Here is a 27,173-nt window from a genome sequence, read left to right as displayed (position 1 = left end):
AGATAACTGTTGACTTGTGAGGGGACAGTGAAGAAGAAAAGCCTGGTGACATCAAGAATCTTCCCCTCTTTTTTGAAAAGGATAAAGGGGATGGTGGGAGTTTACCAACATGAAGAAAGTTTTTAGAGGAGCCTTCTTACTATTTTCAAAACACACCTGGGAAGTCATCTCAAAGTAGCAATACCTAAAATCACGTCTCCTGACTCACTCAAACTCCCAGGCATAAACATCTTCTGCTTATCTGTAGTCCCCTTTAATTAAACTCGGACCACAAAGGTGAAATAAAATTTTCCAAATTTATTCAGTTCTTCCCTAACCTCCATTCTTTCACATTCCTAAGTCACTTACCTCCCCCCCCCCCCTCTGCCTTTACAACTGCCATAAACGGTAAATGTCACAAAACATTTTTAGTAGCTGGGTTCTCCTAGATTAGGACTCTGAAGCACAAAGTGCTATACTTTAAAACAAACTTCAAAATTATTTTTATAATGGAGTGCCCTTTGAGCATTCAAAATTATGTCTACCTCTTCTAAGTCTAAGGATAGAGAGAGCAAGTTACCTTAAAGCAGATCTTTTTAATTATTTCAGGGGGGTGTGAAATGCCGCGTAACAGTAGGCAACTGGGGAAAATGTGTAACAGGACCTCTCTTCCAATACAGAGATCCAGAGACCCAGGGAGAAGGTAGGTTAATCTGTATAATTGCTCAAGGAACTTTAGAAAGGAAAAGACAGAGAACCCAATCCTTACTGCGCAAGACCAATCAGCAGAAGGTAGAAAAACTGTACGTACACACTAGGGCAGCCTAACAAAGGTTTGCTATCAGGAAAAGACCCCAATGCCCACAAAGCAGAACTAACCAGGAAGCACAGACGAGTCTAGTAGTTCAAAACTAATTCTCAAGTTTTAGTAATACCTGAGAATCATCTGGAAACTGTTAAAGATGATAATTTCCAGGCTCTACTTCAGAGATTCTGACTCAGTACAGCCGAGGTGGGCCTTGGAACTTCCATGTTTAACTAGCTATCCTAAGTAATTTTCCCACCACACTTAAAAGAAACAAGGGATGCTGACCCAAGGGTTTATGGGGCTGGGACCCTCAAGCACAGAGGACAGCTTAAAGCCGCTGGGGAACAATGACTGCGCTAAAGGGTATGAACTGAGAGACCAATGAAAGAAGCTCCACTGTCCTCATGAGCGTGACACAGCAAGGGCTTCAGGGGACTCTCATCTGCCAGAAGGTTCAGACATCCTTCAACAGCGATACCACGCGGCAGACAGAAGCAACAGCAATTGCACACGACCAGTGCACAGACAATCCAATTCTCTCCCTCCCTCTGGAGTTTGGAAGTAAAACTGATCCCTTTGGACTAAGTTCATAGGGTTCTATGCAGAGAAGGAACTAGCAAAAGTAACGTACTGGACTTCATGTTCACGAGAGCATGACTATATCTGTGCCCCATGCTGATAATGATAAAGTGCACTAAGAAATTCTAAGCAAATAGGTTTAGTTATTAAAATTAAATATAGGCTCTCCTGTACCATCCTTCTTCTTGGCCAAAAACATGTTTACCAGCTGCCCTGCTCTTGCTGTTCTTATTCTGAAGATGCAAGCCATCCACTTTGCTTTTAAAGCATTTACTTTACAAAACGGAAACAGAGCTGAGAGCTCATTTGGGCCGGGGGGCGGGGGGGAGGGGGGGGGGAGGGGGGCGCTAAAGCCATGTCAGCCAGTTAGACCTTTGAGAGTAGATTAACTGTCTAGATTTCAATGGAATTCAAAGAACTGATTATTATAGTTCAATCTACAATTCTATTCACACCGAACACTCCAATTCCATGAAGTTTTGACCTAAATCTAATTTCTAAAATAAGGTCATGCGGACACCACTCCACTGGGGGTGCAAAGGGTAACACAGAGCAGTAAAAACTTTTCTCTGCAGCCACTTCCCTCACTTTTTGACAAAAGGGGCATCATAAGGGAAGTCCCAAAGGCAACTAACGTCAGCTCAATATTTAAGTCAATCTGGCTCTCCTGGCTGAAGACAAATGAGCCTGACTCAAATAAAATGGTCAGGAGGAAATGACATCACTGGAAAAGCAGACGCAGCTTTTAAAAGTGGGCCATTAGGTTTGGCTGACACACAGGAAACCTCCCTTGATTAGTTCTGGCAGGCACCCTTTCCCCACAAAACAGCCAGCACTCGGCGGTGGGGCAGAGAACAGAGCAGCTCTCATCAGGGGTTAACGACAGGCCTCTCCCTACTGAGCTCGGCAGCCCATCAGAAACAGGCCCAATTCTTCTTCCTCTTCTCTAAGATAAAGGGCTCTCCTTTTCTCACGCTCCTCGGAGCTAAACTGCCTGAAAGTAGAGATGATGTCCTCCCTGAGTTCTTAAACACTGTTTCAGAGACCAGCATCACAATTTGTCAGACTATTAAAAAAAAAAAAATGTGAAGAAATAAGGAAAAAATATGACTTAAGGCAACTTATCTGAGAGGAGTAATTTTCAAATAAAGCAGGTCCCCAAAAGATAACAGTATTTTTTCAACTCACCTTAATACAGCCAACTATTGTAGTTGTAAGAGCAGAATTATACTGAGTGCAGAGTACTGTGGCGTACATCAAGATAAATCTGGAATAAAGAAGGAAGAGGTATCTTAAGAATAAGATCCAGGTGCTTACTTTACAACAAGCATGTCAAATTCGCAGCCCGCAGGCCACATGCGGCCCACAACGAATATTTTTGTGGCCTAGCCAATATAATGGTAAGTAAGAAACGTTTTAATAAAAATTTCATAACTTAATTTTTACAATATGCTGTTATACATAATTATTAATAATGAACTACAATGTTTGCTAGTGACTGATTACTATAATCGTATTGCGTTCATTTCCCTTAATGCCTTACACGTAAGCGCACCATTTCTCTCCACTAATACTAGCAGTGACTATTTTAGCAGCCGATTGCCACGTCATTAGTCTTGGACTGACTTGTTTGGTGTGCACAAGAAATATTTTGCTTTCGGAGAACAAGAAAAATAGGTTTATTTGTATTACGCTTATTAATTTGTGCAGTAATTCAGTGTCTGATAAATTAATGTTCAAGAAAAAATATTAATTTTTATTTAAATGTTCTATTATTTTATGTTAACAATTACTCATTTATTTCAGCCCTTTGTATTCAGCATGTCTCTATCGAAATAAACCTACGCTTCTATGAAAATTGAAGCTTTTGGTTTTTTTTGCAGCCCACGTAAACTTAAAACTTGCTTATTTGGCCTTTGAGTTTGACATGCTTGCTTTACAACGATCACTAATTGTGCAAATTCAGGCAACCTACCTGAGTTCTGAGCCTGCTTTCTCATGGTTAAAGGGACAACAACATCTCCCAAATGGTCAATTTAGAAAAAATATTAAGGAACTATATGGTGAAAAATAATGTTGAGAAATAATGGTGCTTATTACCCACTATGTAATTGGGTAAATATTAGTTGTTCTCCAGTCTCCTAAGCATGACTTTGGGATCAGTTTAGCTGCCCTGAGGGCACATTCCCAAGGGCTGTGAAACCACCTGAATGCGGAAGCTTAATTATCGGAGGCGGATATATAATCAAGGGACAGAACAGGATACTGAGGAATGAGGCAAAGGGACCCTCCAACACATTTCTCCAGGAAAACTACTTGATAACAAGACAGCAAAAGCTTACCCCATCACACAAGAGAGGGTGAACTGCAGAAGAAAGAGGGTGTCAGCCCAGCCTTCAAAATCCATTGCCTGTAATATATGGCAAAGCATTCAGTTTTAGAACAAAATTAGCTGTCCCATTTGTTAATCTAAATCCTGTACTTGCTCCCCCCACACACTTCCTTGCATCCCTCCAAGGATAGATGATGTTTAAGAATTTCATATAGATGGAGTTGAACCAATAAGCAGTTTCAAAAGGTTTTCTCCTTTTCAAAATGCAATGCGAGGGAGATTTTGTACTTCTCCCAATTGGTACAAAGAAACTGGCATTTGCTTGAAGGCACAAGCCACATGGGGCAAATCTCAGTAGTTCTCCCAGATGGCGAGTAAGAAAGGCTTTCTCAAACATTGAAACATGCTTCCTCCTTGTAACATGTGAAGCTCAAGTACAGCTTTAGCTACACAAATTCGGCTGAGGTCTGTTCACAGAGAACTACTATTTAAAAATAGTTATAGTTCAAGCGAGGTTTTTGTTGTTTTGTTTTTAAGCCAAAAGCAATGAAACAGAGAGACATGAATGGGCGCATTGATCATCTCATCTCTCATCCAAGAGGGAGGGTTTCTCTCTCAAGTACATAATTTCTCTTGCAATATGAATTTGATAAGCAAATTTGAGAAACATTTCATCTTTTTTTTAATATATTTTATTGATTTTTTTACAGAGAAGAAGGGAGAGGGACAGAGAGTTAGAAACATCGATAAGAGAGATCGATCAGCTGCCTCCTGCAACACCCCCCACTGGGGACGTGCCTGCAACCAAGGTACATGCCCTTGACCGGAATCGAACCTGGGACCCTTGAGTCCGCAGGCCGACGCTCTATCCACTGAGCCAAACCGGTTCGGCAAACATTTCATCTTTTACCTCTCTGCCAACCTGCCCAGCTTCTACTCTTGCCACTGACATAAATCTCACAGCTCCAGCAATTCGGGCTCCTTGTGGTTTATAAAACGTCACCGTGCAGTTTCACACTCACAGGCCTTTGCCTGGAATGCCCTTTCCCTCAACACTCACCTGGCTTCTGCCCACCCACCACACTAAAGGTCAAGCGCCTCCTTGGTGGGACTTTCCCTAGTCAAGAATGCCTTCTGTTGTGCCTCAGCAGATGTACTCCGCCATCGGGCTCTTCTCTCTCTGACCTGTGAGTTTCTACACCAGCTCTACAGGCTGTGAGCTGCCTGGAGAGAGGACCCACATCGCATCTATGTAATCATATTCCTAACACAGCACTTGACAGACGGTAGACATTCAGTTTGTTTCTCGTTCTTCCTTTGTTGGGGCATAACATACCAGAAATAAAATTAACCAATTATAAGTGTATAATTCAATGAGTCTTGACAAATATAGTCATGTAATCACCATGACAATCATGATAAAGAACTCCACGAAGAAAATATAAGAAAAAAAGGTCCATGACACTGGTCTTGATAACAATTTTTTGGATATGACACCGAAAGCACAAACAAAAGCAAAAAATAAAAAATATATCAAACTAAACAGCTGCTGCACAGTAAAAGAAACCATCCACAAAATGAGAAGGCAACCTACTTAGTGGGGAAAAATAGTTTGAAGTCACATATCTGTTAAGAGTTTAATATCCAAAATCTGTAAGGAACTCATACACTTGACAGCAAAATAACTAACTAAATAAATAAATAACCCAATTAGAAAATGGACAGAGGAACTAAATAGACATTTTTTCCAAGGAGGACAGATAAAAAGGTAAACATCACTAATCATCAGGGAAATGCAAATCAAAAATACAATGAGATATCACCTCACACCTGTTAGGATGGCCATTCCTACACTGTTGGTAGGAATGTAAATTGTTACAGCCTCAATGGAAAACAGTATGGAGGTTCCTCAATAAATTAAAACCAGAACTACCATATGACCCAGCAATTCCACTTCTATATTTATATAAGGAAATGAAATCAGGATCTCAAAGAGATAAAATATGGAAAAACCTAAGTGTCCATCTATGGGTGAATGGATAAATCAGATGTTATAAACACACAAACATACACACACACACACACACACACACACACGCACGACAATGAAATATTATTTAACCATGAGAAATAAAGGAAATCCTGCCATTTGCAATAACAAGACTGGAACCTGAGGACATTATGCAAAGTGAGATAAGTTAGACAGAGAAAGACAAGTACTGTTATGATCTCATTTATATGTGGAATCTAAAAAGCCAAACTCAGAGAAACAGAGAGAATTACCAGGGACTGGGGGGTAGGGAGATGTTGGTCATAGGGCACAAACTTCCAGTTATAAGTTCTGAGGATCTAATGTACAGCATGGTATTACAGTTTACAACACTGTATCATGTACTTGAAAATTAATTAATTAAATAGGGGGTGTTCTAATTCTAACTCTGCCATTAACTTTCTGCAAGGCCACCATAAAATCACTGTAACCTCTTTAAGTCTCTACCTATATTACAAATATAGAAAGCAGTCTGCTCCAGCTGCTCTTACGAGAATGAAATCAGAGAATGAAATGCAGACATTTCAAATGCATACAAGTTTACATACAGAAGATATTATTGACTTAAACTTCCACCACTATTAGCTCTCAGTAGTAGATCTGCAAGTGAATTTTTCTTCTCCCTAAGACAGAAGTCACAGTAAACCTGTACATTATTAATGAGGGAGGAAAAAAAAACATTTAAAACAAAACTTCTGCCTCTAGAGAAGACAGAAGAAATGGCCCGCTTGTTCATGCTGTGTGACACAGAACTAGATGGGCTCCCTGCCACAAGGCCTGCAATCTTCAACACTGGCTGAGAGGTGGCTGTGATTACAGACTGGATATAAAAGATGCTTTCCTAGGCTTCGCTTCTGTTTTGGATGAACTCTCCGGTTCTAGGTGCTGGTGGTGTAACCTAATACCACAGGCCAATTCTCACCACAGGCGTGAAAAGAATGTAGTGTAACCAATGGGCAAATGATCTGTATAAAGGACTCCCTAAAACTAGGCATCTGTGTGAATGGGACTTTTATTTAAATAAAAATATTTAGAAAACACATGTAATGAAAAAAAAACAACACCTTTTTGAGTTGCTTCGATTAAGCAAATTAAGAGAGAAAGGGAGTATCTAATATGATTAGGCACTAAATACTACATAATCAATAATACAATAAATAAAATCAAGTCCAGGGAAACAATCAGATTTGTCTGATATATCAGCTCTAATAGACGGATTCTGGCTGTCTGGACCACTGTCTGGTAAACAGTAGGAGGCTGTCCAGACTTAGCAAAAAGCGCTATGACTACGCGGCAATATCTGCAAGGAGGATAGGATAACAGCACCAATTCACCACCCCTAACCTAGTGAAAAGCATGAAATAATCTCAACGTGCACTTCAGTCTAAGATGCAATCATCCTCACTCCCAGAAAAATTTGCTAAGAAAAGGGTCGCCAAATTACTTGAGATGTGAAATTCCAAATCATGACTGGGACATTTTCTTAAGTGTTTTGATACCTCCCTACTTAGTATAAAGTCTAAAAATAATACACCATTTAGTCTTTGGACTTCATGGTAAAGAAAAAAGGTTGACGTATGATACGATTCTATTTTGAAAATTCTTTTCCCCAAAAAAAGTGTAGAAAAAACTTGAAACCTTATCCTAGAAAGTAAATCGCTAGGAACCTTACTAAGACAGAAGGTAATGTCCATGGTGCAAATGACCGCATGGCTCCTTCCCGACCTTGGGAAAGTCGTCCTGGGTACCTGCATGGTTCTCTGTACTACTCTGACGGTTTGCCACAATTTCTCCTGCTCTCCCTCACGCTCGTAGCTCAGACAAGGAATTGGAATCCAGGTATCTTTCACCCCCCTCTGCTCACCAGGCTCTGCCACCTATGGAAAACCTATGTACCCTGGCAGAAGTAACTACAGACTCCAGCTCACCAACGAGTCACTTTTATTGGAAAAAGAAAGATCCTCAAAGGTGAGAATGGCTGAAAACATTAGTTTGTCAATCAAACAATAATCCGACAAAGAGAAAGACGTGGTCATTCGTAACTAAACTATAACGGATCCAACCCTCTTGTTTTATGTCTGGGGATACCAAGGTTCACAAAGCAGAAGGGACCTGTTGCCACGTGGAAAGAAGAGTTCGGGGTTGAGACTCAGTCTCTGTGATCTACAGAGTGACCCAGAAATGATGAACAACTCTGGAGAGGCGAAACCAACCTCAACACCCTTCTTATTTAGTCAGCCACGCTTAGGAAGAGCCCCCGCCAGGGAGATGATTTGTGCAGCCATTTTTCCTGCAAAACCCATCTGAGCCATGTAACGTAACCCGTGATATAATGCAGACATTATACAATGTACCCGCGCCTACAGTGCTGGCCTTGTGAGATCTACAGCAAGGGGTCTGTTCTCCACCCTGACTGAGAACACCTCGCAGGCTGTGCTGTCAGCAGGCCAGGTTCCCATCCCTGGGACTCCGTGAATCACCGGCTTTGTGTGGCAGACATTCCCTTTGGAGGCAGCACCCAACCAGTTTAAACACAGTCTGTCCCAGCTGACGCTTTGGAAATCATTAGTTAAGTGATGCTTGCTCTGCCTTTAGCTAGTGAACCAGATATCTTATACGGGCAATAAACTGGCTTTTGCATGATACACAGTTTTGGGTGTCTCTCTGTGTGTGCATGCATGCGTGCGTGTGTGCGTGCGTGTGTGCATGTGTGTGTTTTAAGGAGGATCCTTTGAAGTTAGAAAACGTTTTTAAAAACTAAATGTTGAAATAGTATTTGGTTCCTTGGTTTCTGGTAAACCCGGCACTTTGAGAACCATGAACAAATTTGTTTTAAAAAATTACACACACATTTGGTTTGATTTCTCAGAAGGCTTTGCCAGGGACCTGTATTATGTCCTCAGGGGGATGGATGAGTTGTTCAGTTGAATCTTCCCTTTCAGTTCTTATGGTAATTTAGGTTTTTTCTCTTCCTTGTCCTTCAATTCTTGCTTAAAGGCTGTGGCAGCCCCATAACTGCTCTGCAGAACTCCTGCCTCCCTGTGATTCCTGTCCTAACAGAGGAATTTTTCCCTCCTCTACCTACTAAGATTAGCAGTGGGATTTGAAGAAAAATAATTGCATCTGATTCTAATTCAATTTATATCCTAGGTCCAGAGTCTGCAACTCTGAATAATGAGAAAAGCTAATTTGTCCCACCTCACCCAGTTATTTTAAAACTTAAGATTCATCACTGGAGAGTCATTATTTCTTTTTTTTTAACTTTATCATTTTCTTATCATTACTTTTATAAAATATAACTTAAAGTACATGCACATGGTTCTACAATCAAAGATGAATAATCAAGTCTCCCTCCCATTCCTGTTTCCTTTGTAGGGATTCAGAATGAGTCACCCAGAGAAGTGCCTCCGAGGTATGCGGTTTATTTTATACTGAAGGCACTGACACCCTGCAGGCTCAAGAGAAACTTTTGCTCCCTCCCCCCTCCCCCAACTACTTAGAACAGAGATTCCCAACCTGTGGGTCGCGACCCCTTTGGGGGTCAAACAATCCTTTCACAGGGGTCGCCTAAGACCATCGGAAAACACATATATAATTACATATTGTTTTTGTGATTAATCACTATGCTTTAATTATGTTCAATTTGTAACAATGAAAATACATCCTGCATATCAGATATTTACATTACGATTCATAACAGTAGCAAAATTAGTTAAGAAGTAGCAATGAAAATAATTTTATGGTTGGGGGTCACCACAACATGAGGAACTGTATTAAAGGGTCTCGGCATTAGGAAGGTTGAGAACCACCGCCTTAGAAGAACTTAAATTAAGGGCTTTCCCCATAAGAAGAGATTATCAGAGATAACCTTTCCGACCTATCTATCTATATGGTAGGGCAAACTAATTACTAGACATCTGTTCTTCTTACCATCCTGCAATAACCTTCCCCCGGAGCCCCAGAACACCTTTCCTCCTCCTTGGGTCAGAATGTCATATATACACCATATTAACTTCCTGTCCTGAACCTCGACTGTGGGGTTCCCATATGTACACATGTAATTTAATCTGGTTATTTTCTTGTTAATCTGTCTCATGCAGATTTAGTTATTGGACCAGCTAAAGAAGCTTGCAGGACAGAGGAACGTTTCATGCCCCCCCCCCCCAACCCTGTGTTCTATGTGTGTTTGTGTCTCTCTCTCTCTCTCTTTCTCTCGCTCTCATTCTCATACACACACACACACACACACACACACACACACACACACAGGTGGTTGCTTTATTAGTTTCATGTATATTCGTCTAGTTGGTGTTTTTTTTTTTACTTAAATAGTGAATAAAATGTATGCGTATATATGTTCTTACTGTTCCCTTTTTATTTTACTTAAAAGGCAGCATATCACACACACTGTTTTATACTGTGCATTTCATTTAACAATTTATCTTGGAGATCTTTTCATTTAATTACATAACAGACCTGGGTCAGGAAAGCCAGGGGCCCGGCAGATAAGAGTTTATCAGCACTGGTCACCAGGAGTCAGGGAGCGGCTGGGCTCCTGCCAGCTGTCAGAACAGCAGCCTTGTCTCCACACTGGAATGCCTTCTACTTCTCAGAAACTCTGCCTCAGCCCTGGAAAGGGCCCGGCCTAGAGAAGCGGCCAACTGGGTTGATCCAACCTACTCAGTGTACACATGACAAAGCAGGACAGGAGAGCAGGGGTCTTGTCCAAAGTCAGACCGTGGTCAGGGAGAGAATCAGAGATTGCTGGTCGTCTGCCTTCTGGCCCCAAATTCTCTCCCTTGTACCACTTATTTTTAGGGACTTGGGACTATCTGCAGAGTAAACTTCAAAGTCCTGTATTGAACAGTGGTCCCAACTGGGAAGGAAGCAGGGTATGGTGTGGTGGGAGGAGTGAGAGCACTAGTCACAGAGTCAGGATGTCTGGGTTCCAGTCCTGAGCCCTCTTTGGGCTCCAGTTTCCTCATCTGTGAGGAAGAGGCCTGAACCATGCTCTCTAAGGTCTCTTCTCAAGTCTCCGGAGTCTTGGATTTCCTCCTTCTAAGCATCCTGAAGAGTCTAGTTCTTGTGGTTGAGCCTGTGCTCATGCCAGGAGTCACACCTGGGATGTACCCTTTGTTTTTCTTCCTCCACATCTTTCAAGGCCCACCTTGACTTTGCCTGATATTTTCTTGATCAGAAAATGTCCCTTGTGAACAAGCGAGGCACTCCCACCTCAGCTCTTAGAACCCGCTCTTCCTTTGACCTAGATTATCCTTCCGAAGAGCCACAACCATGGGGCTCGCAGTCCTATTGAGTGTCTGCTCAAGGGAACCTGACTTTTCCTAACCATCTGATGCAAATGGGACTTCTCCGATCACTCTCTTCATTCTGTCTCTTCGTAGCTCTTATTGTACAATTATGTGTAGTCCATCTCATGCCACTGGAATTCAAGCTCCTTTAAAGCAGCAACATGTCTTTTTTTTTTTTTTTTTTTTTTTTACTTAGAACAGCATCAAACACATAAGCATTCAATAAATATTCAGTGAATGAAAGAAATATGATTATTTGTAAACAATTAAGTAACAACAAGACCCAGTTTCAGAGACTCTACCTCTAATACTGCCCTGGAGTGTTTTTCACGTTCAGTAGCTTGTTCTGGAGGAAAGCCCTAGTCAGGGAGGGAGCAAAGATGTAGTCAAGCAAATAGCAAGGGATCTACCAATATGTGGAGTCAGACAGGCAGGCTCTAAGCTCTGACACTGTGCAACCTTAAGCATGTCCTTAACCTTTGCAAATCAGAGAATTTGTATACCTCACAGGCATACAATGAGGATGAGGGAAAATAACTTATGCGGGAGCATCTTATCAGGTACAAGGCATCATACCCTATAAGGTATTACTAAAGGCCAGGAGGAGGCCCAGATTGTTCACTGGGGAACCGCTTTATTTAAAGATACACTGTCACATGAAAAAGCACCTATTCTTTAAAAAATACATGCACATATATGAATGTCTGTCCACTTATAGGTATACCAGTACGTATTTCGGAGAAAAAGCACGGTTCCAAAAGACACACGCTGAAAATGAACCTGACTTACTGGTACTGGAAAACTCTTACCTGAAATCCTGCCACATCTCGCACGCTGACATGTGAACTCATTGCCAGCCTTCAAACAGCCTACTGACTACTCTGAGACTGAATTTTCCAGTGGAAGAAATAAGCTGCAATTCCTGTAGACTACTATGAACCTCTTGGACACATTAGGCTGTCTATGGCTTCCACCCATTGTTTCTGTGCTGGTTAATAAAAGTAAACCACTCAGCCACCTCTCTAAGTTATATCTCAACAACGACCCCTAGAACAGGTGAGCATTACTTGCTGCATTTGGTAGATAAGAAAACTAAACCCTATCTCCTTTAGTTAAATGCTCTTGTGTGTTTCACAGTATTAGGCTCAGGCGATAAGAAAAAAAGATGAGTTCTGTGGTATTCTTGCTTTTGAGGACCATACAGTCACCTTGTGGAGCAGACCTGTCACCATCAGAGCAATAAACTATGATAGGTTTTGTGGAAGAAATGTTTTGGGTGCATTGTGGGGTGTAAAATGGAAGAGGGTTAAAAAGCTAATCCTGATATTCAGCCTACATACATTTCTTCCTAACCTGTACTTATAGCAGACTGATGGCCAAAACCCTCCCCTGTGCCCACTGCAGCCCACAATTCCTTTCAAGGTGCACGAATTCATGCACTGGGCCCCTAGTACTCCAATAATAAGAGTGAGAATGAACAAACATGTGAGATCAAAATACTGGTGGGGTTTGATTACAAAGCAATGAGTTCAGCTCCCATAATTAGTTTATCATCCCAATTTCAAAGTATTTAGATGAACCATTATTCTTCCAAAATAAACCTTTCTTGACCTTTGCCTGGCATTTTCATTGGGGAAAAACAAACATTACTCAGATTTCACTACTCTGCTTGAAAAAAAAAAAGAAAATAAGGAGAAAATCTAAATCTCATTCTCATGCAGGTGGCAAAGTAATTTTTCCACAATGAGTAAACATTCTTACTTATATTGAAGCATTTCATATTAAATGTGTGTTACTAAAATAGGCATGAATTATGCATATAACTTCTAGTTAAATTATAATCACTCTGGAATGAAGTTATTTCTCCTTTGGTTCAATTTTTTCAAGTAGCTACTAGTCAGAATTTCAAGTTAATGAAAATTCCACCTTTGCCAAGTGTGTAGAATAGCCTAGCCAACCACATGACTCCGTCAAACTTTCTCATGTACAGATTGGCCTCAAGATTTGCAATCATCTGTGTTGCCAAGGAGGGCCTAGTTATTTTGCATCACATTCTTGCCCCAAAGCTAAAGAGCGAGGGCTGCTCCTGCCAGAGTCTGCTGGAGAAAGGCAGCACCCTGCGGAAAGACCAGGGCCTCTGAGTCAAGCTTGGGTTTAAATCCTGACTCTACTCCCCACAGACAGTGACACTGCGCTAGTTACTAATCTCTCTGAACTTCATCTCCACATGGGCAAAAGAGCTGTTATGGGAGCCACATCGTATCACATACATAAAGTGACTGGCACCTAACAGGGGCTCAATAAATGTTAGTTTCTCTTCCCACTTTTTTTGCGGCCACAAACTATTTATTCAACGCTCTTGAGCAGTTAAAGCAATAGCTCCGTTTTCTACTTTGGTGTCATTTATAGGCCTGCTAGCAGCCCGGTTACACAGTTCATTAAACCTTTACACATGTTCAAGATGATCTGTGCCAGTTTTTGTTTTTAAGAAAGTTCTTGATGGGGAAAAAAAAAACAAAACCATACACACAACAACTTTAAAAACAGTCAGTCTTCTCCTACCTTTAATTCAAGAGCAATTTTTTAATAGTCTAACTACTTTCCACTACTTTGTGAAAATTGTCACTGCTACTGGAGTACATAACCAACACACTTTATTCCGAAAAACTACCTGCCAGAGGAATCATTAGAAGGAATCTTGGTACAGAAACCCTCGGCAGAATTCTAGATGTCCGTTTACGTAGTTTGAAAAATTTTTGTGAATTCTAACAAAACGGTATCAACTTTTTTGCCTATGGATATGGGCTTGTTTTAGAGAAAAATTCTTGTCTGGATTTATTTTGTTCCTCTATTCTGGATTTATTTAGCTAAACATTTGCTGGAAATGAGTAAACTATTATATTATTTGCTATTTATACGGTTAAGTCACCACACAGTGCTAAGTATCTCCTGGGGGAAAAAAAACCGCTTGGGATTTAAGAGAGGATGACAAATTTTACACCAGAACAGAAGCTTCTAGAGAGATCTAGAATTTCAAGTCTGAAGAATTCTACTATTTCAAGATTTTTGTTTCCTGTTTTTCAAGGATAGCTTGCTACTATTATTTTGTAGGTTAGTAGAAATGTAAAAATTCCCTTCCTCCATCCTTCTGGCCCATAAGAAGAAAACACGGGTTGCATGCACTATTTTTATGTTGACAGCCAGAGCTATTTTGAGCCATTTTAGTACTATCCAACACTTATGCCAAGAAAAAGGGTTAGCATGACATTAGCAAGCTAAACCGTACATTCTGATTTTGGTCCCTTAGTAAGTACATTACTTAACAACTTCACAGTTTATCTTTTGTTCATAAACAACAATACAATTAAAAAACATAAGGCATTAAATCAGTGTTAGAAACTCCTACCTTTTGTGCATCTCCTGTAAGATACGCAATGGCCAGGGTGGGCAGAATCATGAACAGTGCATTGTAATAGAGCAGACCATATTTTCCCAGCTCCTAGGATAGTAAATAATTAGGTGTTTCATTTGGTTCTAGCAGATAAGATACACAAAACCCTACATAAAGTCCCACCCCCACTATACCCACATACCTCCCCCACAATATGCACAACAACTTAGGCCAAGTCAGAAGTTTTCAAACATCAAGAAGTAGCCTAAGCTTTAAAAAACAAAAGAAAAACCAAACAACTTATGTTCTAAAATAAAGAAATAAAAATGACATCAACTGTTGCCTCAAAACAGCCAGTAAGGAAGAGGCTATATTGAACACATACACACCTCTCTACAAAAGTCCATCTCTGAAGCCCTTTGCCTTCCGGAATTTAATCAAAAGTCATCAAGCTGGCCTTGGGCTGTTTAGAACCGTAACAGGAGTGCCTGCCATTCAGAGATGGCTGGACAGAGCCAGACACACAGACTCACACCTAACCCACACAGGCAGGTGTAACTTCCCAGGGAAGTACTTCTGAAAATGTGTACGTGAAGTATATTAAAAAATTTAGCTTACTCTATCTACAATTCCCAAAACAGAGTATGTCTAGTTGTATCCTCAGATTCCGGGGAGCAATGAAGGACCCCGCACATCTTCAAACACAGGGAGCCTAAGAGAACTCTGGGTCTACCTCTGACTCTCACACTTCTGGGACATTCATTGGGAAGCAGAGTCACCTGAAAAAGTGGGCCAGAGTTTCGGGGGTCAGGGGGTGAAGAAGTAGTGAGGAGAAGGACATGATATTTGGCTAATTTCTGTAGCTGAAAGATCCCTGAATTGTGTAAAAAGTCAAACCACCTTCTCAAAAGAAGCTTTGAAAAACGGGAGACAAATATCCAACAACAGAAAACTAGTTGATTAAACTATGATACAACCATACAATGAAACATTATACAGCTACTAAAAATGTTTAATACTGAAAGGTGTTCATGAAACAGTACCAGATGAAAAATATAGGTTAGAAAACATTATATATCATCCCTCCTTAAAAATTTTACACAGTTAGGTGTGTACATGCACACACACACACACTCTAAAGCAGCCGTGGGCAAACTACGGACCGCGGGCCGGATCCAGCCCATTCGGCTGTTTTATCCGGCCCGCGGAGCCAAAAGAGAGGAGGGTTCTCTTGCTCTCCCCTCTGCTCCTCCACCAGCAGCAGTGTTAACATGGCAACGTCGGGAAACACTGCCGCAGCTCCTTCTTCTGAGTCCAGTTTAAGAACCCATTGTGGCCCTCGAGTCAAAAAGTTTGCCCACCCCTGCTCTAAAGGATATCCACTAAAACAGTGCTTCTCACTAGAGGGTAGAATTAAGGAATAAGTATGTTTTCTTCCTCTTGCTTATCTATGTTTTCTACTACTTTTATTATAAATATGTACTATTGCCCTGGCCAGGTAGCTCAGTTGGTTAGAGCATCATCCCTGTATGTCCAGGATGCGGGTTCAATCCTCTGTCGGGGCACATACAAGAATCAACTAATGAATGTTCTTAAATAAGTAGAACAACAAGATTAATGTTTCTCTTCCTCTCTCCCTTCTCTTCTCCTCTCTTTCTAAAAGCAATAAATAAAACATTTAAAAAAGAATATTTCTATAAATAGTATTTTTTGTGATTTCTTTAAAGTTAAAAATATTTTAAATTCAGTAGCTGCATACATGTCTGAAATGCAGCCCTAAATTTTTATGCCACACGACTCATGCTCAAAGGACCATGATTATAAGCAGTCCTTTTTATTAAAAGCTTCTCAGTGTGGCCACACTGCCTCTTGGATAAACCAAAAAACTGAATGCTTATGGCCACCACAAGCATCAGGGAAAAGAGCACCTCATCTCTAAGGCAGCAAGAAAAAAGCCATAGGACAAAACAACTTGAAACAGCAGGCACCCAGTCAGCCAGAGACTAAAGTATTATCCATCCCTTAAAGAGGGTGCCTACACACCACACACAAAACACCCATCCAGACAACTGACAATTGCCCAAAACTAAATACCACTGTTTTGTTTTTCTTTTTACATTTTAACTGTTTTGAGTATCTTTTTCTCTGCCTTCTGAAAGGGCGCACACAGGCTAAAATTTCATTTAGGGCATTATAAACATTACTAAAGTCAGGGCACTGTGTTTTTAATTGACCTCAGAGAGGGGAACTGAGGAAGGGGAGAGAGAAATACCAAGGTGAGAAGGAAACATCGATGGGTTGCCTCCAGCACGCGTCCCTAACAGGGATCGAGACTGCAATCTGGAAGTGTGCCCTGACTGGGAATCAAGCCCTCCACCTTTCAGTGTACGGGACAACGCTCCAACCAACTGAGCCACACCAGCCAGGGCTGTATTTTGTTCTTATGTGATGTTGCCCTTAAGGGTGTTTAATAGCCCCTAAATCATTTCTGAGTACATCCGTCTGATTTTTTTGCTATTGTTAATCCTCACCTGAGGATAATTTTTCCATTCATGTTGAAAGAGAGTGGAGTGGGGGGGAAGAGATAGAAACATCGATGTAAGAGAGACGCATCATTTGCTGCCCCCCGCACGTGCCCCAGTCAGGACTGGGGATTGAGACTGCAAGCGAGGTATGTGCCCTTGGCTGGGATCGTACCTGGGACCCTTCAGGCCGACGCTCTATCCCCTGACCCAAACCAGCCAGGGCTTCCATCTGATTTTTATAGTTTTCCTGCTTGTCTTTCTTATTGTTAGCTGACCTTTCATACTGCTGGTAAGCCTCTCTGCCTCTAAATAGAATTCCATCTTGTAGTTTGTTGCTTCTAATCCATTAACTATGAAAAACAGATCAATATGCTTAAAAGGTCTCATAAAATAAGTCACAAGTCATTTCTGAGTAAGGAACTAAAGGGCTCTCCTGGGAATAAAATACTCAGAAACCCTCTTTATTTTTTTCTAGGTTCTAGGATATACTCTAGACCAGGGGTGGGGAATGTCTGGCCCACAGGCTGTATAAGGCCCAAGAAATCATTTGGTCTGGCCCTGCCAAAGCACTATGGGTGACTTCATTAAATATTTAACCAAATAGAGCAGGCTAATTTTTAAGTTGATAATTTTGTATGGCCCACAAATGATGTTACAAATATCCAAATGGCCTTCACAGAAAAAAGGTTCCCCATCCCAACTCTAGACTGTGCTGTACTATATGGTAGCCACTAGCCACATGCAGCTATTTCAATTTAATTAAAATTACATTAAACTACTAATTCAGTTTCTTAGTTTTACTAGTCACATACCAAGTGTTCAACAGCCACATGTGGCTAGTGCAGGGGGTAGGCAAACTTTTTGACTCGAGGGCCACAATGGGTTCTTAAACTGGACCGGAGGGCCAGAACAAAAGCATGGATGGAGTGTTTGTGTGAACTAATATAAATTCAAAGTAAACATCATTACATAAAAGGGCACTTTTATTTTTTTTTAGTTTTATTCATTTAACGGCTGGTAGTGCCTACCATTACTGGACAGCAGAAATATAGAAGATTTCCATTATCACAGAAAAACTTTACTAGACAGTACTGTCTGAAAGAGCTGAGGCTGCTGGACAAATGAAATGTTATTATTCATACCTATTTTCCAAAGCAGCAAATGGGCTAAAGGAAAAAAAACAAACAAACAAAAAAACCCAGAATAAAATTAAATCTCTAACTGGTCCCTTTTCTTTAACTATTTCAGAAAGACAAAAGTTTTAACAGTCGCTTCCAGTAAAATGCAATGATCATACAAAGTTGTCAAGGCAAGTACATGGAGAACAAGACATAAAAGGTATGTTTAGAGAAATTTCTTGGAAACATCTACACTGTCCCCAGTTCTTCAAGGATATTAAAAACCAACATTCTCTGAAAATGAGAACAAGTGGGATGGCCATGGGTTTTAGGGTTCTTTCTGGAGAAGGTAAAGCCTCTCACCAAGATGATACGAACTCAATACTAATACCACTGCAGAGAAGGGCATTGGTATATATGATCTGAACTCCAAAAAAGGACGTGAAAGTCATTTCAGAAGCACAGTACAAACTAAGCGGATAAGGCTATCTGACTGAAGAGAAAACTCGGGTAGGAAAATCAGATAAAGCCATGGTCAGTTACAATGAGATAAAATACACCAGCTACTCAGGAAGAGCCATGGTGACATCTATGATAAATATCTCATGTGGGTCCCCATACAGGATACATTATGACAGAAAAAAACAACTCCTTCAATAGCAACCCTATGATATGTAAAGCTCAGTTCCACACAGCGTCTTCGTATAATAATGTAACCTTACACCATAATGGAGTAAACTAATGTAGCTCAAATACTCAGCTTCCTGATGATCCGACTTCATCCAAAAAATAAAATTTAGTGTGTCTATATAGACAAACTAATAACAAATATATTTAAAGCCTTTGTGTGCATGTTGCAAACTGAGAGAAAAGAGATGGGTAAATAAAGTTCATGTGCATGAAATCTGAGCCAGGGAACTCGGTGTTGCCCCAGAGAGAGAAAGATACCAATTCTCCCGAAAGTTTCCCATGATCTGTAATGCGCAAAGTCCATTCTTTTTCTGCAGCCCCTATCAACACGCACTTCTCCTCAAATCTGCTCAAGGGCTTTCAGATATTTCTTTCTTGCTCAGGTCCTCCAGAATACAGCCATAATCATTTATGACAGATTTCTCTACCCTCAGAGACCCCCTATTTCTTTCTCACTCCTCCTAAATATTTTTCTTTACTCCCCACTTCTTCCCTGATGAATTGACATTATCATCCCCAAGATCAGTAAACACCTCTGAAAGAAACTTTAGATTGCTACCTACCTTTGAATCTAATTTTTGTTTTACGTATGCGCCATTTGCTGCTGTCAGGACATCGTTTATCAGAATAAAAACATATCCTTCCAGATCAAATGCCAAGTCAGAGCTGCAAAACATAAGCACTTTAACAACTTACATTTAAGGAACACGCCCTTAATTTTAAGTAGGTTTGAATAGAGTATTTGCAACAACGTATTTTTATCTAGGTAAATGAACATTAGGCATTTTATCAACTACTAGTATTTCTTGATTTCTAGTTACAAATTGCAATGTTATATTAAGTAGACTCTTCAGAAATGAGAAACACTAACACTTAAAATCATTAGCAACAAACAATCATGTCAGTTAAATAGCACACCGTTCTGAATTCCAAGTCAGACAACAACAACAAGCAACCAAATTCACGGTTACAGCTGAAGCAGGCAGAAGGCATCAGAGCTGAATTTCACAGGTAAGGAGACCAAACGGATGAGTTGTTAACATGTCTTTTTCCAAAAGTTCATGCAAAAGGTAGGACTATCTTGCGCAGGTGGCTGGACCCTGAGGTGGAATTTCTGAAGTGTGGATCATGGTTAGCTCTGAGATCAAGCTACAACAGTGTCCAAAAGCACACAGTAGGAATTCAAATACTGCAATAATTGCTTCATGCACCTACGTGGTATAACTAGTGGCATTAGGAAAACGAAAGTTTTCTAGTATTTAGTAGAGATAAAAAATTATTAAATTTAATTGCCGAAACCGGTTTGGCTCAGTGGATAGAGCGTCGGCTTGCGGACTGAAAGGTCCCAGGTTCGATTCCGGTCAAGGGCATGTACCTGGGTTGCGGGCACATCCCCAGTAGGAGATGTGCAGGAGGCAGCTGATCGATGTCTCTCTCATTGATGTTTCTAGATCTCTATCTCTCTCCCCTCCTCTCTGTAAAAAATCAATAAAATATATTTTTAAAAAAATTATTAAATTTAACAAATAAATGAAAATCTAAGAAAAGTATGCCTTCATATTTTAGCACCTAGCTACACAGTGGTCCCACATTCCATGATTTTGCAAAGATACTACATATTTATATGTAAACTACTACTACTGCTACATGGATCAAGATTTCCGAGGAGCTCTACACCACTGCAATTTGAGACAGAACTAGCCCCCTCTTTCAAGCAGCCTGGACAAACCCCAAACTTCAGACTCCCTTCCTCCCAATCTCTTTCCCAAGTAAAATGTCCTAATTAGACAAGGCTGGTCCAGATAGCAATCCTCCTCAGAAGCTTTGCAGGCCCGATGTTAGCCCTGAGAAATCCCTATCGTTTGGCTCAATTTTGTATCCAAGGAAATGCTTCAAAAAGAAAGGTAGGATGCTCATACAGAATTTTTCTCCAAGGAGGCAATAATATCTAGAGAGAAAAGCAGTTAGCTACATAATGAAATTCTAGTAACCAATTACTCTACCCCTCCCCCCCCTTTTTTTTACAATGAAATTTCACTTGGAGATTTAGGGTGGAATAAAATTTGACCTATATTCCTACCCCCTCCCTATCTATATCACAGGGATATGATGAAGGTAAATAAGCCAATCCAAGAGGTACATTATAACTCCCAAATGAAAAATGCATGTCAGGCAGAATTTGTGACATTAGCAAACCCATACATGCATGCCCTGGGCTGAGTAAAATGTTATAGAAGGCTTCTAGCCATCATTTTAATTTTCTGAGTCTTTGGATATACATTTTCTCCATCCATCGGAAAACTAACACTTAAGAACAATGGAAAAAGCTTTAATAATTTAGTAGAATAAGTTATGCCATTTGTGATACATCCTAAGTGAGGCCAAATAAAGCAATTCTATTACTCATTATTCGACAAGGCAAATAATTCATTATCACTCGCCTTTTCTGAGACACTGTTTTCTTCAGCAGCACACAAAGTAAAAAAAATGCCACATGGTTTATAAAAGCACATAGACTCTAGAGTCAGGCACAGATTCAAATTCCAGCACCTTCTGCTGCTTACGAGCTGTAGGACTTTGAGCAAGTTATTGAATTTACATTTTAGTTTCCTCAACTATAAAATAGAAAAATTATATCCATACCTTTCAGAGTTGGAATACAGAACTATTATGTCTAAAATGTCAAACATATTGTGCGGCACATGGTATGTGCTCCATCAGTAGAAGACTGTATAATAAATCCTAAATTACGTGAATTTAGCTTTTAAGAATCTGATTTTACCAGCCTTGATCTTAACAAACTCAAAAAGATTTAACTTTTGAAGGGTTTTTGGATGCTTTTCAAAGATATGGTTCTTATTTAGCCTATAAAAAAATTGTCTTTATTGGTAATTGATCATTATTAATAACTACTGATAATTTCTAATGAGCTCATAGGCTTATATAGGCCCACATCTTACCTGGCAGCTACAAAGGCTCCAATAATCATTGCAAATACAGTCATCTTAATACTCCAAGAAAAAGTCTTCCTACAAAAAAAAAAAAAAATTTTATGTATACTGTGGCTTTATTCACAAAGATTCATAACACAGGCACGCCCACACACAAAAGATATATTTGAAAAAAGCTACAGTCAAATTTTTTATGTTTCCAAGGAATTCGATATTTAAAAGAACCCCTTTGAACCCTAACCGGTTTAGCTCAGTGGATAGAGCGTCGGCCTGCAGACTCAAGGGTCCCAGGTTCGATTCCAGTCAAGAGCATGTACCTTGGTTGCGGGCACATCCCCAGTGGGGAGTGTGCAGGAGGCAGCTGATCAATGTTTCTCTCTCATCGATGTTTCTAACTCTTTATCCCTCTCCCTTCCTCTCTGTAAAAAAATCAATAAAATATATTTTTAAAAATAAATAAAATAAAAGAAGCCCTTTGATAAAGCAAAAACTTATTTTGTTATATAAATAAATATACTCATTTTTTCCTTACTCTTATCATTTGTTATTATTGAGCTTGTATTTCAGCAAATTGGAATGTCTTTAAGTAGAAAAAGGTCACACACATTTGTAGTGAAAGGAGCCGAGACAAGGAACACTATTTAAAATCTATTCTACCCTGGCCAGGTGGCTGTTGGTTGGAACATAGTCTGGTACTCCAAAAGGTTGTTGGTTCAATTCCCGGTCAGGCCACATATCTAGGTTGCAGGTCTGATCCCCGGTTGGGTGCATAACGGGGACAACTGATGAATGTTTCTCTCTCTTCCCCTTCCTCTCTCTCTCTAAAAATCAATAAAAACATATCCTTGAGTGGGGATTTAAATAAAGCACAAAACTATACTGATGTTTCTGACTCCTCTACACCCAGTGGCAGCAGTAAGTATAGGAATTCATCAAAGTATATCTCATGTTTAGACAGGTTTCTAACTCCTATTCATAATCTTCCCAACTACTGTTCCCATAAACTATCAATTCCCAGAGCAAAGGGATTAAGTTGCTTAAACTTTCCAAAAGATAAAGTAGAAGCAAGACAAATAATTTTAATATTTTTATTAAACAATTATTATGCTGGGTACCTTTTCAAAGTGACTAAAGTTTGTTAAAGACTAGATGTATTAGAAATTTAGCTCACTTGAGTAACACTCCTTCAGCAAACATTGTAAACAGGATGGAGAACCTTCTCAGAACTGTAAACATTGGCAAGCTGAAAAAAAAATATATAATTAGGTAAAATAAAGTTTAAGAATTTATTTATTTTTTTCTCCTTTCTTTACTGACCTCCCTCCCCACTCCAATCTCCAAATAACATCTACCATAATTTTACTCCATTAGACATTCCTTAATTGTCCTTTTGTGGAAGTAATTTTGTCTTCCTCTAAATTCCCAGAGTATTTTGCTTGCACTGATCAAACATATAGCCTCTTGTAATACAGTTATTTATGAATATATCTCATCTCACTGCACAGTGCTTTATATTTAGCTGGCAATCAAAGACAGGGTGTGACTGAATGGATGGATGGCAAGGATGAAAAAGAGCAAACTCTATTCAGCAGCCTTTCCAGCAGGCCTGCATTTCTTTCCACGTGGGTAGTGAGATGGAAAAGGATGCCCGCCTATGATAAATTTGACTTCCATAAAACACTCTCCAGAGATATCATCATGGTCCTTCTGTCAAATTTCTTGGGTCTAAAGAAGAAATGAAAAACACTTTGTCTCTGATCTTCAGAGATCTCCCCATTCTGGTTTACACTCATCCAGTAAGTGCGCCAGGGTTCAGCTCACGTGTAAGTGGTGAAGCCATGGATTTCTGTTAAATGGTTTCTTGTGTGTGTAATTTTAACATCACATACACTCAATACATACTATGCTCCTTAAGTATGGAAGCCAAGAATGGGGAAGTTAACGGATAATAAGACAGTATTGTCAAAGAGTAGAGAGCTATCACTTCTTTCTAAAAGTGAGTATGCTGCCTCTACAGGTATATAGCCATGAGTAAAATATCAATCATGCTTAAATCAGGGTTCCATCTGGTGTTATTTTAACATGTTAAAAGAAACAACACTACAGAAGTTCTCGTATCCACCCTCTGATTTTGCTTGTAGAATTTGTCAAAAATATAGTATCCATAAATTGCATTAAATAATTGAAATCCCAAAAGCAAAGCATATATCCTTCACTATTATACATCTGGAAAAATAATGAAAATCTTCTATCACAGCATGTTATGACACTTTAAGACTTCTATCATCAAACTGAGGGATCAAAACCCCAAACAAACAAAAACCCTCTTTCTCTTTAAACTTAAAGAGCTCAAACTGAAACCTTTAGTGTAATCTTTATTATGCAGAAGCACAAGCTTTCTGGTCCTTTCATTTATTTCAGCATCAATAACAATGTGTTAAATATTTGACATTCAAATACAATTTTAAGAACACATTATATAACCTCACTAGTAAAATAAAGTATCCATACTTCAGTTTCTTTGTGCTGAACAGTCCCGTGATTTGGTTCCCAAAATATAGTAGAGGTAGTGGAAACGTCTAGAAAATTTAAAAGGGATAACAAAACTCAATAATAAAACTAGCTAACACAGGGCCTTTCAAACAGAAACAGTTTTGTTTACATGATTAAATTCTTTCCCTTTAAAAACACAAAATTAGTCCTCATACACAATTTTTGCCCCCACATAGTGCTCAAACAACATTATTCCTGAATAAACAGCACTACTATGGCAGAAAGAGAGAGAAAGGCATGGGGGGGGGGGGGGGAGGAGACAAATATGAGTACGATCACACATGTGGGATAAATCCATCGTTTACTTTAAAATATGATCATGTATTAGCCCACAGCTCTAATGTCAGCAGGAAAAAGGAAATGCACTTCATCTTCATGTGGAGCCAAGCAGATGCAGACAGAAGAAAAAGAAAATAAACCTGAAGAATAATGAATAAAGAATACACTGGCTAGATTAGATGTAGAAAATGCAAAACAGCTGTATTCCCAAAAGAAGTGTTCATTACTAGTAAGTAAAACAGAATACATGATTTCTAGGGTCTTTTTTTCTTAATTTTAAAGAGATTATGGAACTTCTTAAAAAATACCTATTACGCCCTAGCGGCCAGTGGTCGGCAAACTGCGGCTCAGCAAACTGCGGCTCCCGAGCCACATGCGGCTCTTTGGCCCCTTGAGTGTGGCTCTCCCACAAAATACCGACTTCTGCGCATGGGCACAAAGTTTCAATTGCACTGTATGTGCGCGCCCGCACGTGGTATTTTGTGGAAGAGCCACACTCAAAGAGGCCAAAGAGCCGCATGTGGCTCGCGAGCCGCAGTTTGCCGACCACGGCCCTAGCCGGTTTGGCTCAGTGGACAGTGCCTCAGCCTCCGGACTAAAGGGTCCCCGGGTTCGATTCTGGTCAATGGCACCTACGGTGGGTCAGGGGCATGTGGGAGGCAACCAATCGTGTCTCTCTCATACTGGTGTTTCTCTCTGTCTCTCCCTCTCCCTTCCACTCTCTAAAAATCAATGGAAAAAATATCCTCGGATGAGGATAAAAAATAAAAATAAATAAACAAAAAGTACATATTATAACATTTATTCTTTACTTTCATTATACCCACTCTGGATTGGGTGACAATTTTTAAATACACAAGGCAACTGATTTATATACATATTAATATATGTAATATATATAATATATATAGTGACTTCTTTTCAGAAAATAATTATTTATTTCTTTTTTTACCTTTCGAGGTACATTACTGTCAAAGTCAGGAAACTTGACTACTCTGAGCGCCTTTCCCACCCAGAGAACTGCCACTGTAGCCACCATCTGTAAACAGAGAACACAGACTCACTGTTCTACACATAAAGGCACACAGAGAAGTTCTAACGACATAAACCGCGTAATGCTGAAGAGTCCAACTAACCTGGCCAAGTCCAACACATAGTGAGGAGGGAAATCTACAAAATGGTAGAGAGAGAAAAACAAAACAGGGTCAGAAAAACCCAAACGCAGCTCTGTGAATGCAGTTTGCATGTAGCCAACCTTAAAATGCATCTGGATACCCAAACACACCCATGTCCGCCTCTAATCCAAGTGAAAACCGGTGAGAAAAACCAGGCAACACCGCTGATTTCGTACCCTCAGGCGGCCACTTGCCTCATCTTGTTCGATTCTACAATTTCAGTCGGCGGCTTGCAACGGATTTTTTGAAGGAAATGAAGACAGGGGTCTCTGCAACGGTTTCACACCTCGAAAGCAGAAATGCTGCTGCCTCGGGGTCCAGTGACAGCACCGGGCTCCTTATAAATGGGCTGGAGGATGCGCGCGTCCCCAGAGGCTGTCAGCGAATTCGGGGAACCCTGACGCCCCAGCCCCCCGCCCGGGCTGCGCTGCAGGGAGGGCATCCCTCGCTCTGCTCCCAGCCTGGCACGCACAGGGACCAACAGGTCACGAAACAACTTCTCTCCGGCGCTCGCTCGGAGGGGCAGGGTTTGCAGGGCGCAGCTCGCGGGCGCGGCAGGCGGGCGCTCCCCAAACGCGCGCCCGGCCGTCCGGAGCTGTGAGCCCGGAGCGGGACCCCAGCCCAGGCCGGCGCGCGCAGCCGGCTCCGCCGCCCGCCCGCCCGCCCTCCCCAGCGCCCGGCCAACTTTGTTCAGCCTGAACTTTGGAGCCGGAGTCCAGGGAGCCGGCGCCCGCCGCCGCCCGCTGCGCCCGGGCCTGGGCGCCCTGGCCCTACCTGTAGTTGGTGAGCACGCTCTTGTTGACCACCACGATGAGGAAGGAGCTCACGCCGTAAAAGCCGGCGGCCAGCAGCTTCAGGAACACGGTCAGCGTTTCGGCCGCCGCCATCCCCACCTCCTCCGCATGTCTGTGCGCGGAGGCTGGCGCGGGGGCTTCTCCTTTAACCCGGGCATGCTGACGTTTATGAACTTCCGCCATGGCTGCGGCGGCGGCCGGGAGGGAGCGCGGGCGGGCCCGGCGGCGGGCGAGCGGCGCGGGGGCGAGCGGCGGCGGCTCCCGGGGGACGCGCGGGCCGGAGCTGCGGGCTGGACTGCGCGCTCTCCGCCTGGGCTCTCCGCCTGGGCTCCCCGCACGGCCGCCGTCCCCGCCCAGAGGCAGGCATGCTGGGGTTCACACCCTCCGGACTTTGCCCGGGCGGGGTTAGAGGGGAGGGGCCGTGCGGGTCAGGCCAGACCAGGGCGAGGGATGGAGGGGCCCGGAGGAGGGGCAGCGGCGACCCCAAGTGCGGGGAGAGCGGGAGGGGAAGCGCAGGGGAACCACGCGGGGACCCCGGAACGCCGGCTGCGGAGCACAGCGCGGAGCAGCGCCGCCACTTCGCGCCTGCGCGCCTCTCCCCGCGGCCGGGCCCCTGGGAAGGGGAGGCTGGCGGCTGCGG

General features: G+C 41.5%; 1 protein-coding gene across 1 annotated transcript in view; it reads right to left on the bottom strand.

Annotated features, from left to right (window-relative positions):
- Positions 1-26,719, bottom strand: part of SLC35D1 (solute carrier family 35 member D1) — a 42,175-nt gene extending 15,456 nt beyond the window's left edge. The window contains exons 1-10 of the mRNA XM_081087635.1: positions 26,514-26,719; positions 25,701-25,734; positions 25,517-25,603; positions 24,244-24,311; positions 22,904-22,975; positions 21,742-21,810; positions 19,345-19,447; positions 14,464-14,556; positions 3,709-3,776; positions 2,555-2,633 (exon numbers count right to left, since the gene is read on the bottom strand). Of these exons, the coding sequence (XP_080943761.1) occupies positions 2,555-2,633; positions 3,709-3,776; positions 14,464-14,556; positions 19,345-19,447; positions 21,742-21,810; positions 22,904-22,975; positions 24,244-24,311; positions 25,517-25,603; positions 25,701-25,734; positions 26,514-26,716 (876 nt within the window). The 5' untranslated portion in view covers positions 26,717-26,719. The remainder of the gene's footprint in view (positions 1-2,554; positions 2,634-3,708; positions 3,777-14,463; positions 14,557-19,344; positions 19,448-21,741; positions 21,811-22,903; positions 22,976-24,243; positions 24,312-25,516; positions 25,604-25,700; positions 25,735-26,513) is intronic.
- Between the last annotated feature and the right edge of the window lie 454 nt (positions 26,720-27,173).

The sequence above is a fragment of the Myotis nattereri genome, assembly GCF_964212035.1.
Source record: "Myotis nattereri genome assembly, chromosome: 3".
Taxonomy (NCBI): domain Eukaryota; kingdom Metazoa; phylum Chordata; class Mammalia; order Chiroptera; family Vespertilionidae; genus Myotis; species Myotis nattereri.
This window is presented reverse-complemented; position numbering and strand designations above follow the sequence as displayed.